This window comes from Diadema antillarum, unplaced genomic scaffold (genome assembly GCF_040938485.1).
Source record: "Diadema antillarum isolate AM-2024a unplaced genomic scaffold, OU_Dant_1.0 scf00000048, whole genome shotgun sequence".
Lineage (NCBI taxonomy): Eukaryota > Metazoa > Echinodermata > Echinoidea > Diadematoida > Diadematidae > Diadema > Diadema antillarum.
In genome coordinates, this window is record NW_027270937.1 from 20,942 (window position 1) to 38,517 (window position 17,576).

At 38.8% G+C, this 17,576-nt stretch overlaps 1 protein-coding gene across 1 annotated transcript in view; it reads left to right on the plus strand.

The window, feature by feature from the left end:
• Nucleotides 1–17,576, plus strand: part of LOC139715385 (uncharacterized) — a gene marked incomplete at its 5' end in the record, with an annotated part of 68,403 nt that overhangs the window by 11,809 nt on the left and 39,018 nt on the right. The window contains one exon of the mRNA XM_071626959.1: nucleotides 5,269–5,355. Coding sequence (XP_071483060.1) covers nucleotides 5,269–5,355 — 87 coding nt within the window. The remainder of the gene's footprint in view (nucleotides 1–5,268; nucleotides 5,356–17,576) is intronic.

The window sequence follows — 17,576 nt, forward strand, 5'->3', positions numbered from 1 at the left end:
CCTTGTCATTGAACTGAATTGTAGTCCCATGTGTTGTTTTTTGTGCTGTTTTCTTCCCTGCAACAGTGCTGCAAGCAGAAGGTCTTGCTGTTGATAAGTCAACAACAACAACAACAACAATAAAAACTAGAACATGCTGGATTGTTGTTTTATGAAATATATTTTCGGGGGGAGTCTAAATGTAGTTGAGTATTGTTTAGAGTGCTTGTCCTGTGGAATGCAACTGAAACACATCATGGAAGACTGTTTGCAAATACTGTTTATTTAACTAATCATTTTCAATGCTGCATTGTATTCTGTTTGTTTTTCCCCCTTTTTCTTCTTATTTGCCTTCTTTGTAGAGTGAATTAGATGCACAACTTTGCTCTAATGTAATCCCAGCACCTCATTGCTCATTTTTTGTTTTTGTTTCCTGCATCGTATATGTATTCATTTGCATTGTCATCTATTCCCCTACACAACATGCACCATATCGTCCAGGGAGAAAATATGAAAATTAAGAGCACTTTAGAAGTGAAGACACTGCAAAAACCCCCGTGACATTGCCAGCACATTCCTCGAGAGACAAACAAAATGCATTGTTTTGCCACAGACATGGCAAGCAATCCGAGTAAAAAACACTATGGTTACCTACTGCTACCTCCCACCCACCCCCATCCCATCCCTACAGCCTGCAATATGAAATGATTGCTTCAAAATGATTATGCACCCTGCAAATTGTGCATTTTTGTCAGCATTGTGGCGTTATGTGGCACATGGGACAAGGTCTGGAATGCTAACACCCTGCTCCCAGCACCAACAAACTACCATTTGCTCTCTGCCCACCCCCTTTTTTCTCAACCAACCCCCCCCCCCACCCTTTGTCATGTATAAACTGTTATTAAAAACCATATAATCCCCTTTCCTCATTGTTCATTAAATTGCAGTTAAACATGTTGCTCAACATCCAGGCTGCAGTTTATCCTAGCCCAGCTCTGTCTCACCCCAAAAGGAAAGCCACCCTTGTCAGCCACACCAAACCTTGCCTGAAAGAGGCCATTACATAGATGCTCTTGTTTTTGTTTTTGTTTTCTCAAAGTCTTCTTTTAAATATCTCTGTTTCTTGTTATTACTGGGAAGCAGTGAACGTTGAGAAATCGCGTCTGCTCTCTTTGCATAGTCTGTTAACACTGGAGGTGCCTTTTGTAAAACTGTGCCTTACATTAGAAAAAAGCAGAGAGAATCTAAATGAAAAAGAAAGAGAAAGAAAAAATATGCTGCAATATTATAAGCATGAGGAAGGAAGAATGGAAATGTGCCACAAATAGTGAAAAAATAAACACGGCAGGAACGAACAATTTGAGAGATGTGCCGTACAATAAACAGAACCAAGACTGTTGGTTGATTTTGACATGCACCATTAGTAACCACTGTAACTGTTGATGGCAATTTGATTCAAAAAAATAAAAAAAGGCAGCACATTTCACAGAAATGTCCGATAAGCGCATTTCCCAAAACGGATTAAGGAAGCCAAGGAAAAGGGAGTTGAGATGTTCAATTGGATTAGGACAACAAAAGTAATTCAGCAGGATTCCTTTGCGTGAATGTAAAGTAATCTAAGCCTTTCAGAGGAAACTGGATGAGCTTTCTGCAAAAACCAGTAGGTTCAACAGGGTAAAACAGATGACAAACTTGCATGATTACTGGAGAGAGAGGGAATAGCTATATGTGGCTTCCATCTTCTTGAATTTTGATGGAAAAGTCCCATTTTCAAAGCCATGCTGTTCCTAAGCCAACCAATATGCCCCAGAGCAAGCAGATTTTGAGCAGTTTAGAAAGCAAGATGGTGAAAAATTTGAAAGCAATGGTGGTTTGTTCAGCAACTCTACATCAGCCCAATGTAATTGTGCCATTGCTTGCAGCAGTCTTGCCTGTATTCTACTCTCGACTAATTTTCTCTTATTTGACTCTATTGTTTCACGAATAAGAGCTGTCCAGTTTGCAGAAAGAAAGGGGAAAAAAAAACCATAATAAAAGAGGACTGAACAGGGCTACAGATATTGCCACAAATTACTCGCGCCAATTTGTTCCCTCTCCCGACGGTTTAATTTGCTCTCGTGATTACACATACATCCTTGTGAGGAAAATTGAAGAAAGCAGCTTAAATTTACATCCTATTTCTGCTGCCAGCTCCGGCGTGCAGATTCTTTCTTCTATTTGTTCTGTGTCTCTCGGCACCCAAGCCTTTCCTCGGGCATCGAGCCTCAATTCTCGCAGCGGTTTCCGAAATCGAGTTACGTCCGGCAAGCTGCCGGGCTTGGTTGTGCAATTTAACTCTTTTCCTCGCAAGAGAAAACAAGCCTTTTCAAGTAGTTTCATTTATTACATTCATTGGAGTCGAAAAAGACAGAAAGTCAACGGAAAACAAAGAAGCAAAAGGAAACCACTTGATCGGTAGTCACATGATAAACCGTACTCTTTCACAAAGTAGTGTTTGATATTCACATGTTTCCAGTGGCGTGATTACTGCATTGTTGGGAAAATGAGTGGAGACTTTAGGCCATTGAATACTGATACCAATATTCATGCTTTGTAAAACATATGGAACTGGCAGCTCACATAGCTTGGATGGAACTCTGTGTACTCTGCAAGGAAAAGGAATCAATTATGTGCCAATTGACAAAAGGCCAAAATATTTTCTAATTTCAAAAAAAAAAAAAATTAAATGAATTGAAGTCAAAGGTATTCAAGTTTGACATACATTGGAAGTTAACTGAAAGTGGGAGGGCATTACAGGACTATTTTCCTTCCAGAGGCCTGACAAAACAGGTGAATGCAGGTGAAAGAGAGATCAGTGATTTGTAAAAATTCTGTATGAACAGATAAATATATCTTTCCTTCGATATGCGCTTTGTCATAGCAACATTCATCCATGTAGACCAACAGCGGCTGCAAAGTGAGCAGAACCAACATTTTTGGGGGGATGTGAATTTGAGTCTCTTTGCTGAAGAAGAGAGATAACCCTTTCCCCTTCCCAATTTTCCCCTCTTGGCAAGAGTTTGGTGTGATTTTCATTCTGCGCCAAAAGAATTTGTTTGCGCATGCTCTGCGAGACAATTGCCACTTAAACCCGCAATGTCCAAAGCATTTTGTACCCTTGCCAAACAATAAATTGCAAAGTTATGTCATTTTTCTTTCGGCATTTTACGTCTGCACCATTCAGCATGAGAATGATAGCGGCATTTTTTTTTTCCCGTTCTTGCTGTTATATGTGCCTGCCCTCTAAAGTAGTATACTTGCCTAAACACGAGCACAGTTATTTGGCTGAACTCTGCCTGTTTTAGCATTACCCTTGCTCACTACAGTTAGGTTGCACTTCATCAGAATCATATGTACCATACATGTATGCATTTCATATCACATGGCTTTATGTCCATTTCCCTTCCATTGACTAGAAATCATTAAACTCTCAAGAATATCTCTTCTCTGCAGGTTTTTTTTTTTTTCATATGATTTATGTACATCACTTTCATCTGGTCACAATCCAAACAATAGTCCCAGGCCATGGTACAAAGTGAAAGGGCTTCAAGTGATGGTACCAACCAGTTTGACATTCAGTCTACTTGGATGAGATATATACACAGGAAACCCAACACCCAGCAACCCACTTCAGTGTGAAGTATGCATGGTATCTTCTTTTAAAAAGAAATTACATGATGAAACTGAAAATGATGGCTTTCCAAAAATGGAGGGAGACTGATACCACGAACTCACGCCATTGAAGTGAGAATCCTTTTCACAGTGAACGTGATGAAAGGATTTCCTTCAAGTCAAATGATCAAAGACTTCAGCTTAATCATCGATTTCCCCCTTGAAACAAGTACCATGCATAATATAGATGCTGAAGTTAATAGTGTCAGTCGGCATAAAAGTGAATCGAGTTTTGCAGCACTTGCCCATGGATATATTTTCTTACTGTAGAACAGTCGCATACAGTTCAAATTTGCTTTAAAGCATTATGAAAGCTTGAAAGGATAGTCAGTTTAATGGAAGTCATTATGACATTATGACACGTACCAGATCTACACGACATCGTTGACGGTCTGAGAAATTTTCATCAAGAAGTTCTTTAGGGTATTATCATGATTGCCATTGTTTTATTATCAGTATCGTTCACAACATAATCAGGATCTTACAATCATCTTTTTTTCTATGAGCTTGTCTCACTATTTCAGATGTTTCACTTGTCATAGGTATGTCAATTTATCATACATCTTTACTGTCATCATCATTATTATCATTTTTATCGTAAACACAATCATCATCATCATAATTGTCATCAGTTAAAAATCATATTCTTAAACAATACTATTTCCATGCTACCATGTACACTACCTTCATCATTGTTATCATCATCAACTTCGCCATAACCATTGTCATTTTTGGCAACATCATCATCATCATCATTATATTATCATCATCATCATTATATCATCATCATCATCATTATATCATCATCATCATCATCATCATCAGTAATATCAGCACTGCTACTACTACAACTACAACCATGAGAAACTTCATCTTTTTTCCTCTTCCTCTCAACTGACTCCTTGTGTCCTCTTCCCCTTCTGCCACCTCCTCCTCCTCCTCTTCTTCTTCTCTTACTCCTTCACTTCTTCCTCCTGTTCTTCCTCCTCCACATCATCATTATTGCCATATCATCATCATCATCATGATCATTATCATCATCTTCGTCATCATCATCATCATCATCATCATCATCATCATTATCATCGTCTTCATCATCATCGTCATCATCGTCATCATTATCATCATCGTCATCGTCATCATCACGGATGCATACAATATTGTAGATTGTCATATCCGTTGCCCAAGGCGTCCACAAGCAGCACCAAAAAACAGGATGCTTTTCACGAATTCTTCTTTCTAATAGTGCACCCCTGCTTAACCAATCAATGTACCTATCGCCTGGCAACTAACACTGCAACACGCAAACACCTACGTTGCTTGCCACGACCAATTTCTGCATTGCAGTATCATTTTCTGCCGTCTGCCATACCCTGTTTATTTTACGCAATGTACTGTGTCATTTTTTTGTTCAATTTCACATCATTTATTATTTCTAGTTTGGTCATCCATGTGTAATTTTATGTTGAAAAAAAGAAAAGAAAACAACAACTGCCAAAGATTATGCATCACTTTGTAGTTGTGGGGCTGATATTTCGGTCTACATGAATGTCATTTTGTCTCCCATGTTATATTCAGGGTGCATCCCCTTATCACACCAGTCAGGCATCAACAGATACCAACGCGGTGTACAGTCCTTATATCTTTCCTGTTGCAGTTACCATGGTGCGTACATCAACTAAAAAAAGAAAAACAAAAGAAATAAAATTGTTCCACACAAATTCAAAATTTCACAAAATAGTTTGCCTTTTGTATATTCCAGCAACTAGAATGAAAATTGCTTTGATTTATGCTAAAGCTTTGTAATTTAGTTGAAATCCCTAACTTTTTGGATTTTTTTTTTTCATTTTTCGAACAATTTTTAAAGTACTGCAGAGAAACAGCAATGTTAAAGCTCACATTTTCCTCTCATTCAATACGCAGTTAATCAATTTGTAACATGCGTTTGCATCGATACGCTAACTTACAGGTTCGAAGACTAACACTCCACGCTTTTGCAAGGCACAGGTTATGCATTTTTGCCCCCCTCGTTGATCTTACATTGAAGTTTAAACGTCGCCTCTCGTAAGAGGGTTTTGGTGAGCCAGCAGTGCCATGCAGGTTTAATTCTATGGATTCACACGTAAGTGCAGTGCAGGGGGGAACAGGTCTAAAGAAATAGTAGCCATGTGAAGGTCCCGATATCTAGTTGTTTGTCTCAAAGGCATGAATAGTTTGGTGGTCTGTATCTTACTTATAGGAATACAGAGAGCAACTGACAAAGTGTACCAAAAGCTTTGTAAAAGTCTGTATTTTGTTTTTGCCCAATTGTTCAATACCATGGTTGATTAAGGTTTTCAGAAATTTTCTGCATATACCTCAATTTGTCATAGGTAATGATAGGCTGCTCACACAGATAGGTATTGTTGGGACCATGAAAGGCTGCTCACACAGATAGGTATAGTTGGGACTGTGATCTGCATAATAATAAGACAAATTTATCTCTTACATTCCACATTTCTTCTTTTTTGATAAAGTAACTAATGCAGCTCAGCGTCATTTTTGTGCACTCTGTACCAAAAATTTCTCAGAGAAAGTGTCACTAATCACGTTAGTGGTCTAACGGAGTTACGGCCTTATGCAAGCAGCCGACCTGTTGGTGAAGGTCAATATGACAAAATTGAAGCGATCTATTTGCACACTGGGCTTGAAATTGACCCCTCCTATGTAGTGTAATGAAGCACTGTTCACAAAGCAATGTGAATCCACTGAAATGAGCTAATAGCCATGTAGAGGAAACGTGTGAGCTTTTACACTACTAAGCTGAGATCGAACATGAGATCAAAACACTTCACCAAAGAGAAGTGCTTAACATGTTTAGAAATGAAAAAGAAAAAGAACAACTTTTTGATCATCGAGTGGGCTGTCACTCGTTTTTTTCCATTGTATGAATTATGAAATGTTTCATTCTTTGCCCGGTACTTGAATATTGTTTAATGTAGAGACTTACAAAGCAAGTTATGGTTTCCACCGCAGATTGAAGTGTTCATCTACCGGGTATATGTTTTAATTGTATTTTCTAGTATTCAATATTTTGTACAGTTATGATGAGATGATATTCTAAACCATTTGTTAAGGAACTGAAGTTATGTAAGGATGTAACGATTACCATATGGCTTATTCCCTCAATTCCTGGAGTGCTGGTGAAAATTTATCTGCCGCCCATTTTAATTCCTCACCCATATTTTTTTTAATCCATTTTCCCCTGCTCTCATTAGTTGAAAAAAAAAAGAATCTGCATTTCATCTTAGCTTCAAGAGTATTGGTGCTATTTGTCAAAGCATTTATTTTATCGATGTTAAAGTCCCTTGCTGTGATTTATTTTGTTGGATTGGAGATTATCCTTTGTGCGGCCTACCCCCTCACGAGTATTCCAAGGGATCTCCGAACTGCATACTATGAAATTGTGGTTTTTCTTGAGTGCATCGTATCTGTTTACAATGTTGCATGAAAAAGAAAAGAAACATTAGTCCTGGCTGTTTACTGAAAACTGTTTGACTGGCTTATGCTTGTCATTTTTTTTCTTTGTCAAGTTTGTTTTTAATAGAAGATGCATGAAACTCCTAAGCAAAAAAGAAATGTCTACTGCATTGGTCCAATCCATGTGGGTTTTTGTTTTCTTCCGTTCATATGTTTTTCGTGATGGTATTCATATATTTTTTTTTAATGTTCTATAAAATCTGTTTACTTTTTTTTTCACTTTTGCCATTCATGGACATGTTTACAATGTATGAGAACTTGGCAGGAATTTGGTCGCTGATTTTGTAGGAAGCTTGGAGGCATTCGAGTGTGAGGAGGTGTGACTTCTTTCGGACGAGGCAGGAACTCTAAAAAGTTCAGGTTATTGGGCTGGATACACAGCTGTGCAAATGATGTTTGAGATAGAATGCCTGTTGGTCTTCAAGTTTGTCTGATGATGCTTTTGTGTATTTTGGTGGTCAGATGGTGATATTTTCATCACCATGACGTCTTTGGAAGCAAGAGGTTTGATGGAAGATGGAGACGATGTATATATAATGGGAGTATGGACATTGATGTCTTCCCGACATCATCCAACCGTAACTCTTTTCATGTTAAGAATATATTAAGTTGCTTTCTTCCAATGTCAGCCTGCACTCACTGTATGATGTAGTGAATTTGACACTTTGCAATGGGCTCAGATGAAATGAATGTGTGTTTTTTTTTCACAGATAATTCTGCAGAATAAGGTTACAATATAATTCTGCAGAGTAAGGTTAAAATAGTGTGATATTTGTCAGGTGAAAAAGGGTGGGGGAAAGGGGACTCATTTTTACTCAACCCCACTCCTATGAGATCGGCTGCAGGGGTTGAGTAATTTGGAAAGAAAGGGTCCAGGAGCTGAAATTTCTGTAATACAATGCTGAAATTTTTGTAATATAGAGTTGTTTCTTCTTCCCTTTTCTTTCTTTTTTCTTTTTTTTTTATTTAGCTGCTCAGAATGTAGTAGATGCCCCTTAATCAAAACGTGGGGAGGGGTATGAATGAAATGCTATTTTTGGCATGATGAGCCATTAACATCGGTAAAAATAAACCTCCTTCTCTTTGTCATTCAAAGCAAACTCAAACTAAGAAGAAACAAACGACAAAGACAAAATGCGGATGATAATAAATTCTCGAAAATGACGCAGTTCCTGTCCTTGGCATGGACGTAGAAAGGAAAAAGAAAAGAAAAACAGGATGGAGAATGAAAAGAAGAAAAAAAAACAAGAAAAAGGATGGAGAATTAGAGCATGACAAAAGGCATCATATTGCTTCTTCATACCTTTGGGGAAATCTCGAGTTTGGGACCAGCATACTTCATCACTGGGGCTAGACTATTTCCTCTGGGTTGTATTGGACAGGAAATGGTATTGTGAAAAGTGTTCATGTACAGCCCACAAAGATGGAAGGAACACTTTAAATGTCATTAGCAGAACCACCTTTTTCTTGTTGGAGCTCAGATTTCACTGGTGGTTGTCTTCTACCGCCTCCTGAAAGCTAAGTAAGAAGATGTAACTTGGTGGGTTTCCTTTGTTCTTGTTTCATTTTAAGCCTTTCTCTCTTCTTCTCACTGCTGAGGCTAATCCTTTAATTCATTGTAATAATGATAATAGTAATAATGATAATAATGAGAATAATAATAATAATAATAATAGTAATGATAATAATAATAATAATGATAATGCTAATAATGATAATAATAATAATAATAATGATGATAATAATAGTAATAATAACAACAACAATAATAATTGTTATTATAATCGTTATTGTTATTATCATTATCATTATTATTATCATTATCATCGTTATTGTTATCATTATTATTGTTATTATCATTATTATTGTTATTGATATTATTATTGTTATTATTATTATTCATTTATTTATTTATTTATTTATTTGGCCATACAATTGCAGTATAACATACATATATGTATATATACGGGTACATAAAATGTCAGGGAGTGACACATGGGCCAGGGCTCACAAAAGTAAAATTCTTTACTATTACCCGGGGGCATGTGAGCCCTCATGTATTGGTTAAAAACAAAACAAAAGGTAAATAAGTTGTTTAGTACATCATGGCGTAGAAGAGATCAATTTTGTAATTTTGATAAAATGTTCCCCCCCCAAAAAAAAAAAGGTAAAAAGGTACTGTATACACCACATATTTAACCAGTCTCATTGGACTTTCAGATAATTTTATGAGCACTTAAATTCTTGATTTCAGTGTTATTATGCCCCTTCTTCATGTACTGTGTTCTGCATACCAGTATGTGTACGTGTGCGTGTCGCATTCCTATCGGGATCGGACTTTATATTTTTGCATCTTCATATACATTCGCGAATAGCACCCGACTTGTGAAATTCATGACAATAAGAACTCTGTAAAACATATGGCGTATACAGCATTACGCCATTTTTGCCATTTGAGTGTATCCTATTAACCCGCTGAGGACGAGTCCCGAGAATACTCAGGCAGGTGTCTATGGGAAATGCGTGTTGTAGCAAAATCAGTCCGTCCTCAACGGGTTAAAACAGTTCCCTTTTGCTCCTTCGGCATATTTGTTCCTGTGACACTGACGTGAGAAGCAAAGCCTGGATACCCTGCGAAATAGAGAGATTTTCAATCGAAACTTGCGAGATGAGTAGACATAGATGAAAAAGTAACTATACTCCTCTGCCTGTCGGAATTTTGTGCATAGTGTGCAAAGTCTATTGGGAAATCGGGATCTTGTATGAGATGGGTTAAGACACGGTGGGAATTCCAAAACTCTTCTTGTGCACCTCATGCTAAAAATATGAGGTCGGAAGGTTTCACCTGTGATTAATGTGTTTGAGTGACAAATGCCAAGCAGTAGTATATCTACACTGTCCTCGTGCGACAACAATGGGGTTGCCAAGCAACAACGATCATTTTGAAACTGATTGTGTGAACCACCTGGTCAACTACTGCAGTCTCTGGCCCATTATGAATGCTTTACTTGCTGTATCTTTACAATATATTGGCTAGGTAGTTGCCTTACTCAGTGTGGTGGACATATTTTTGTTTTTTGTTGGGAGGGGGTGTTTTATTTTGGTTGTTTTATGTTCTAGTACCAGAGAGGTACCAGAGAGAAAGTCTCTTGTGGAAAGGCTCAAGAAAAGAACGATGATGGAAGAATATGAGCATCATAAAGTATATACCTGGCATTCCTGCAATAGATTCACTAGGAGCATCTAGGAGGGCTGGCTCACAGGCACCTACAGCAATGCTGTCTGTAGGGAAATAAAAGTGGGAAGGGCAAGAAGAAGAGGTGGAGGGGGGGGGGAATGGACTCCGGAGGTAATAGAAGTGTTCAAGATTATGTTGAATGGATGCGGGATTCTGTAGATAGCAGAGGCCTGAGGCAGACGGAGAGAGTGTAGGAATCCCCTCTTCTCTCCTCCACTATCATATCTGTCTATCTGTCCATCGTCCAAGGAGCATTCAAGTAGACTGGTTTACTAGTATTCATATATTTATTATGGATGTTTCTTCCATGTCGTAATGTCGTAACGAGCTATTCCATTCAAAACCTTTACCTCATAGAACATTTTCCAATACTTGGAATCCAGCTCCTTGGCCAAGCCTTCAGGTTGGCAAGAAGAACCATCGTCAGAAAGGCATACAGAAAGTTTGCATCTGTTAGTAAACTGCTGTATTAAAAGAAAGATTATGCAGAAGGGAGAGGAAACAACGTCTTAGAAGCAGATGATGTAATGAAAAATGAATGAATGAATAAATAGATGAATAGATGAATGAATGAATAAATAAGTAAATAAGTAAATAAAAAAATAAATACATTAAATAAATAAATAAATGAATAAATAAATGAATGAATAAATGAATAAATACATAAATACATAAATAAATTGATAAATAATGTTGTTCTGGTAATCTTGTCTTACCCCCCCCCCCCCCACCCCATATTTTTTTAATCTTTCTGGACTAGAAAATGTCCACTTTCAAATATGTCCAAGCAAGCATCATGATCACTATATCATCTATCTTCTGCTGGATTTTTTTTTTCCTCAATCCTTGAATCCATCAATTTCTGGAGGGAATAAACATCCACTTCCTCATTTTTGCTATTATTGCTATCAATTGGAAGAGAATAGGTCAATGACCCTTTTTGTGATAAAACAGAGTCCAGAAAATCCAGTCGAGGAGTGTAGTCAAAAGATTTATGGGAGTAATGAAATATGTTACTGGTTTCTTGCTACTACCATAGAGATTTGAAAAAATCAAATGAACTGCAGGAGACTGAAATGAAGATAGCTATTGATATCGGTATTCTTGAAATAACAAGGAAGCTGTTAATACTAATCTTTCCATTATATGCATGTTTTAGGGAATCTAACAATATCTTTTATGGTATAGTATTCATTTTCATTTAAAGAGAACATCAAATTATTCACAGCAGTTAATCTTAAAATACTAGACAAACAAAAAATGTACAGCTAGATAGCCGTACTCCACTAGTGTCAACTTGACATCACTGTTTTACAGAGGGGTCTAGGTTCAATAATGCAATAAAGATGAGCAATGCAAATGATGTAACAATTTTACCACAGAAAAAAAAAGATATGTCAAACTTACAACAGCAAGGTAGGGATGACATACCTTTAAAAAATATATTTAACATCAACATACAGAATTATTTGTGATTACAAAGCAGTCAGACATTCAAATCCTGGGAGAGTGAAAGTAGAAAACATTCCAAAACCTTTAACCTGTTTTCTCTTGTGGCTGTGGTAACTTTATTTGAAGAGGGGGACAAACAACCACGCTTTGTAAATGTTTACGCTAGAAATGGAAATGGCCCATTTTCCCCATTTTCTGTCACTCTGACCCTACCGCTCTTGACGTGTAGTTATGTTGATTTTTTTTTTTTTTAGAGGAAGAGAGCTAGAGCAATAGGAAAAATGAAAACAAAAAAATGAAAGAGAGAGAGGGAAAAACTAAGAGGCAACCGGAAATGTTTGTTGGCATTTCGGTTATGTTTGGAAATCCATCAGTTATGCTGTTCTCCTCAGCTATGGGAACCAATGTGTTGGATAGAGCATTTAGAGATCTTGGTCGGGAATGGGAGATTTATTTTGGAAGGATGTTGTCTTTTGGTACGGCTTCGGCAGAGGGAAGGTATGACTAGGTTGGGCTTCGAGTGTCGAGGAACGATGATATCACACAGCCGACGCATTCTGGAAACTCGACACCAAAGGTGCCGTGAATTCAGTCATTTTTCTCTGTGAAGATGGTTGACCTTCTTATTCATGTGATTTTTGCCTTTGTATTGAAAACAAGAAGGTGTGAACAAAATTATGAAAAAAAAAATTTGATTGTGTAAAATGAACACGCACATTAACTCGTTGAAGACGAGTCCCGAGTATACTCGGGCAGGTGTCTATGGGAAATGCGTGTTGTAGCAAAATCAGCCTGTCCTCAACGGGTTAAAGTGGTAGGAGGGGTGGCAAGGATGAAGGATGGTGGGGTTGGAGACAGACAGACAGAAGACAGGCAAACAGGCAGACATAGAAAAAGATAGACGAAAAAGAAGGAGAGGGTGGAGGAGAGATTAGAGATGGAGAGGTGGGGGAGGGGCTGGGGGATGAAGAAGAGAGTTTGAGAGACAGGGGAGAGTGCTGTAAGATGTGAGGTAGGATATAATGTTGGAGGAATCGGGGGTATAACCGGCGGGCAGTGCAGCTGTTTTAGCCACAGCTGAGGGATGCGTGATTGCAGTTTTTTTGGCCGCGAGCGCGGCAGCACTGGTCGGGAGGCGGGGTGTTTGTGTTCTGGCTTTCTCCCTGCCCCGTGGTGGATGGCGGAGGAGTAATAGATATATCGCCCGCGTCTGTGTCAACAGAAACCCAGACAATGCCAGTGTCGGGGTTTGTCAAACACGGGCCCGGCTCTCTAGCGGTAATCAGCAATGCTTGGCCGATGCCTTTCCCCCATCTCTCCCTCTCCTCTCCTCCCCTTTCCCTCTGCATATTTCACTGATCCTTCTCCTCCCCTTTCTTCTACAGGCATCATCGTTCCTCTTTCCATTTTGAAGATCATGTTATTTTCAAGCAGTTCGCTGCTCCTTGGATTGCAATCTCTAAAAGTCTTTCTCTCTCCTCCTCCTCCTCCTTTTTCTCTGACCCTCTGACATTCTCAAGTGTGTCCCATACTTAATGTTTCTTGCTGCCTTAAGTTGGCAAAGGCTATTGGATGCAGTCACTTTCAAAAGTTCATCTGTAGTTACCATGGCTACCTGTTATGTCAGTGTAAAATTCTAGTCCATATTCTCCTCCCTGTTTGGTTCTCTGATATTGGTCTCGATCCTTTCTCAGCGATGTTAGACGATTTTCCACATTCTTTTCTGTACTCTAGTGACCAAGCAGCAGTTGATTTTAAAGGTGCGGTGGCATGGGGATACCAAGGAATGAAAAGGCTGGCCCGGCTGGGATATATTCGAAAATCCCCTTAACAAATTGTGTTTTCAGCTTTATGACTGATCTCCACGTCAGTACACACACAGCTGAAGAAGCCGAACTGGAGTCGACTGCTGCTGATGAAGGTGCGCTTCCATGCACATATTCGCAGACTGGTGATACAGCACAAATAGGCCATCAGAGAAGTCTTGCATACACACAACAGATCAAGGCACCACATATTGATGTTCATGTCGGCAAGAGAAATTCATAACTGCATTACGCTAGGCACCGTATCGTGATAGTTCCACATTTGTAGATCTCATGTCTATGCACCTTTTCTTTTCTTTTTTTTTCTGTGAAAAAAGAAAAATGTTTTCCAATCACACAATATGCCTCGTTGATACCACTTGCTGACTATTGCTAGTCATCTGGGGCAAACCATGAGGGATCGGCATCATTCGCCCATTTTTTTTCTTTTGTGGGTGGGTATTTACAGGTGGAGTACTTCAGCAGTTTAGCACCCTGCTCTCTGCGATGAATGGATAATTCGGTTCTTTTCCATGTGCGAGGCGTGACTAACTCACACATGGGACCTCCATTTAGCGTCCTATGCGAGGGACAGAAAAACAGTTAAAATGACAGGGAGGGAATGTAAACTCATATAATTGTGCAAATAAACTCAAATTATCGACTTCCTCTGTGCAGCTCAGTGTATGGTCATATAAAATGTTCTGTGCAGCCCGCAAGTGGTTTTAGTGGGCGTCCTACCATTGACCAATACTCTGATCATACTGACTGGATCTGTGATGACAGCTTTCTCCCGCAGACAGCTGTTTAATCTAACCTTTCTACATCTTGCTTTGATAGCTGCCAATTAGAGGCACTGAATGGCCAAAGGCATTGAATATACTGGATTTGAGAGATTTGATAAAACTTTGGGAGCATGGCCTTTTCTCACATTTTTTTTTTTCATTTTTTTTGGTATTCAAAATACAGCAGTGTTGTGTGCAAATGTCATTGCAAAGTACCTTTGATCATCTGCTGCAAAATTAAGCAATTACTTCATGAACTGCATATTTTAAATTTCATGAATTTATAAACAAAAAAGTCTGCTTTTCCAGACTAGCGTACCCCCTAGCAAGTTTCCCCCATGAGAAATCTGTGAATGAGCTGTTACGGGGACAGGATGGCGCAAAAACAATTGACTGGGAAGGGAGCCAGCGCTGATGATGCGATACCAATGGTAACCAAATCAAAATTCTGATGAGGATCGCATCTGTTGCCGGGGCGGGGATAGTGCGCACAGTGGTTGCACGGTACAGGGATTCCCCATAATGCTAGTCTCCCTCATCAGCTGTTTCCAAGAATTTCATCACCAAGTGCGATATGCGGTGTAGTCCATTGCACCTGCTTTGCCAGTCATAATAATCGTCAAGAGATCAGACCCAAAACATTTGTTTTTCTTGGTATTGCGAGGAATTGTATCGTGATATGCAGCATGTCACTGCAGCATCCACTTTCAGGAAGTCCTCTCATATCCAACTTTTATGGGGTATATCAAGTGTTTTCTGCTATAGGCCTATATCTTCCAATAGGAGCACTCATTCAGACATGATATGAGTTATGTATCTTGGAATGGGCATACCCAATTGTAGATACAGATGAAGGGATACGCCAACAGAGAAGTCAGATGGGGAAATGATGTGGTAATCCATGACAATCTCACAGTCGTTTCATACGATATGTTTCTGGACCATAACTCTGCAACAAGATCAAGGCTGAGCTCAAATGTATTCGTTTACGTGTAGACATTTTCTCATTTCGTACCCACCACTAAATTTTGTGTTAAAACTATTACCTTCCAGGGAATTCAAATATTGCCTCCACTGCAGACTTAAAGAATCCTTCAGAAAAAAAAAAATCCAGAAAATAGCCTTGTCTGCCAGCTCCTCCGTGACATAATGAGAAGACCATACAGTGACATCAGTTGGTCATTATCGACATGAAGGGTGGTGCAGGAGACTATAGCTTTTGTGAAAGCGGTGTGCCTCATACAGTGACCAAAGTAAGGAAAGGGGGGATGATGGAGAAGATGTGAAACAGAGAAGGGGGTGAGAGAAAAGGGGGGGGGGGGGTTGAGAGATGGGGATGGACAATAAACTTGTAAATGAGAAAGTGGGGCCTTTTTTTGTGAATGAGAAACTAACAGGGCAGCTAAGCCCAAATCGAATCAGAGAGACGTAAATTGACACTGATAGTATTGTCTGTCTGTCTAAAGGAGAGACTGGTGTTTTTCCTCGAATTCTTGTGAACTTTATTGGCCATGTCCTCACACCATCCCCCATCCCTTCCCTTCTTTTTTGTTTTTCTCAATTTGGTTCTGATTACCGAGGGTATATTGGTTTGTTCCACCTCATGTACAGAGTGGCTGGTTGTTGGGTCTAGTTGATGCGGCTTGAATTCCATGCGTTGTTCAATTGCAATGTCAATAATGGAGAAGAGTGTCACAAGGCGGTGTGCAATCGCTGGATGGGATGATTTGGGAAGCTGGCTGACTGGTCCTTGGTTACATACATCCTCCATTGAGCCATCCATCCATGTATGCTCTATCCAGTGCGTGATGATGATGGTGGTGGGTGAGTGGCTGGCTGGCTGGTGCTCTGCGTCCCAACAAGAGAGGGCACTAGTGCAGACTGTGGTGCAGACTCTTCTATCTGCTCTGGATAGCCTTGTGTTAGGGGTGTCTACTGCTCTCCTTTCTCCCTCTGTCTCCCTCTTCCTCTCTCTCCCCTCTCTTCCTCTCTCTTTCTCTCTATATCTATCTATCTATCTATCTATCTATCTATCTATCTATCTATCTATATCTATCTATCTATCTATCTACCTATTTATCTATATCTATCTATCTATCTATCTATTTAACTTTCTATCCCTATCTATATCTACCATTCTATCTATCTATCTATCTATCTATCTATCTCTGTTTATTTATTTATTTATTTATTTATTTATCTATCTATCTATCTATCTATCTATCTATTTCTATTTATTTATCTATCTATCTATCTATCTATCTATCTATCTATCTATCTATCTATTTATCTATCTATCTATCTTTCTATCTATCTATCTATCTATCTATCCATCTATATTTCTCATTTTCTCCATGTGTATATATCTCTCAGTGCTCATTGGCTTCTACTCCCAGCAGTCTGGCAGCAAAATGTTGCATCTTTGTTTTCTTGCCTTCCATCACCGATCCTCTTGACTTTCTTCTGACCCAGGGAAGAAGAGAGACAATTTTTTTGTGTGAAAAAGCCTCCGATACAATTCATATTTTTCCCTAGCATCTCTCTTGGATATACTTACAAAGTTGTTTTATTGATATTTTTGGTTTCTTTTGCAGCTTACATATGAATTCCTTATTTGATGGTATGAAATTTGTAAATGTGGATTAGTTATTGTAGTTCCTTTGATTAGAAACCTCAAACCAACACATTTGTCGTAACACATTTATCATAAGTATTGTAGTTAAAGGGATGCTGATTGTTGTGAACAAAGATGATTGTATATTTTTTTTCATGTTATTTTCATGTTCTTCAATTTTCTCCCTTTTTCTCCAACTCTTCTTTCTATGACACCAAACAATGTTCACCGATTCCTTCATCCCCCTGTGACCTTGACAAATCAACATCACATGTCACTTGAACCACAATGCCTTGATCATCTTCTCCCACTAATCATTCATGATATTCCTTCTGATTCATTTCCTCTCAATCCGTCTTAATATTCATCTTCCCTTTTTCCACTTTCAATCCTCATTTTCCCTCCCCTCTTGATTGACTTATGCGTCATGGGGGAAATGCCTTGTCCGTTCTCTGTGTGGCTACAAATATTTG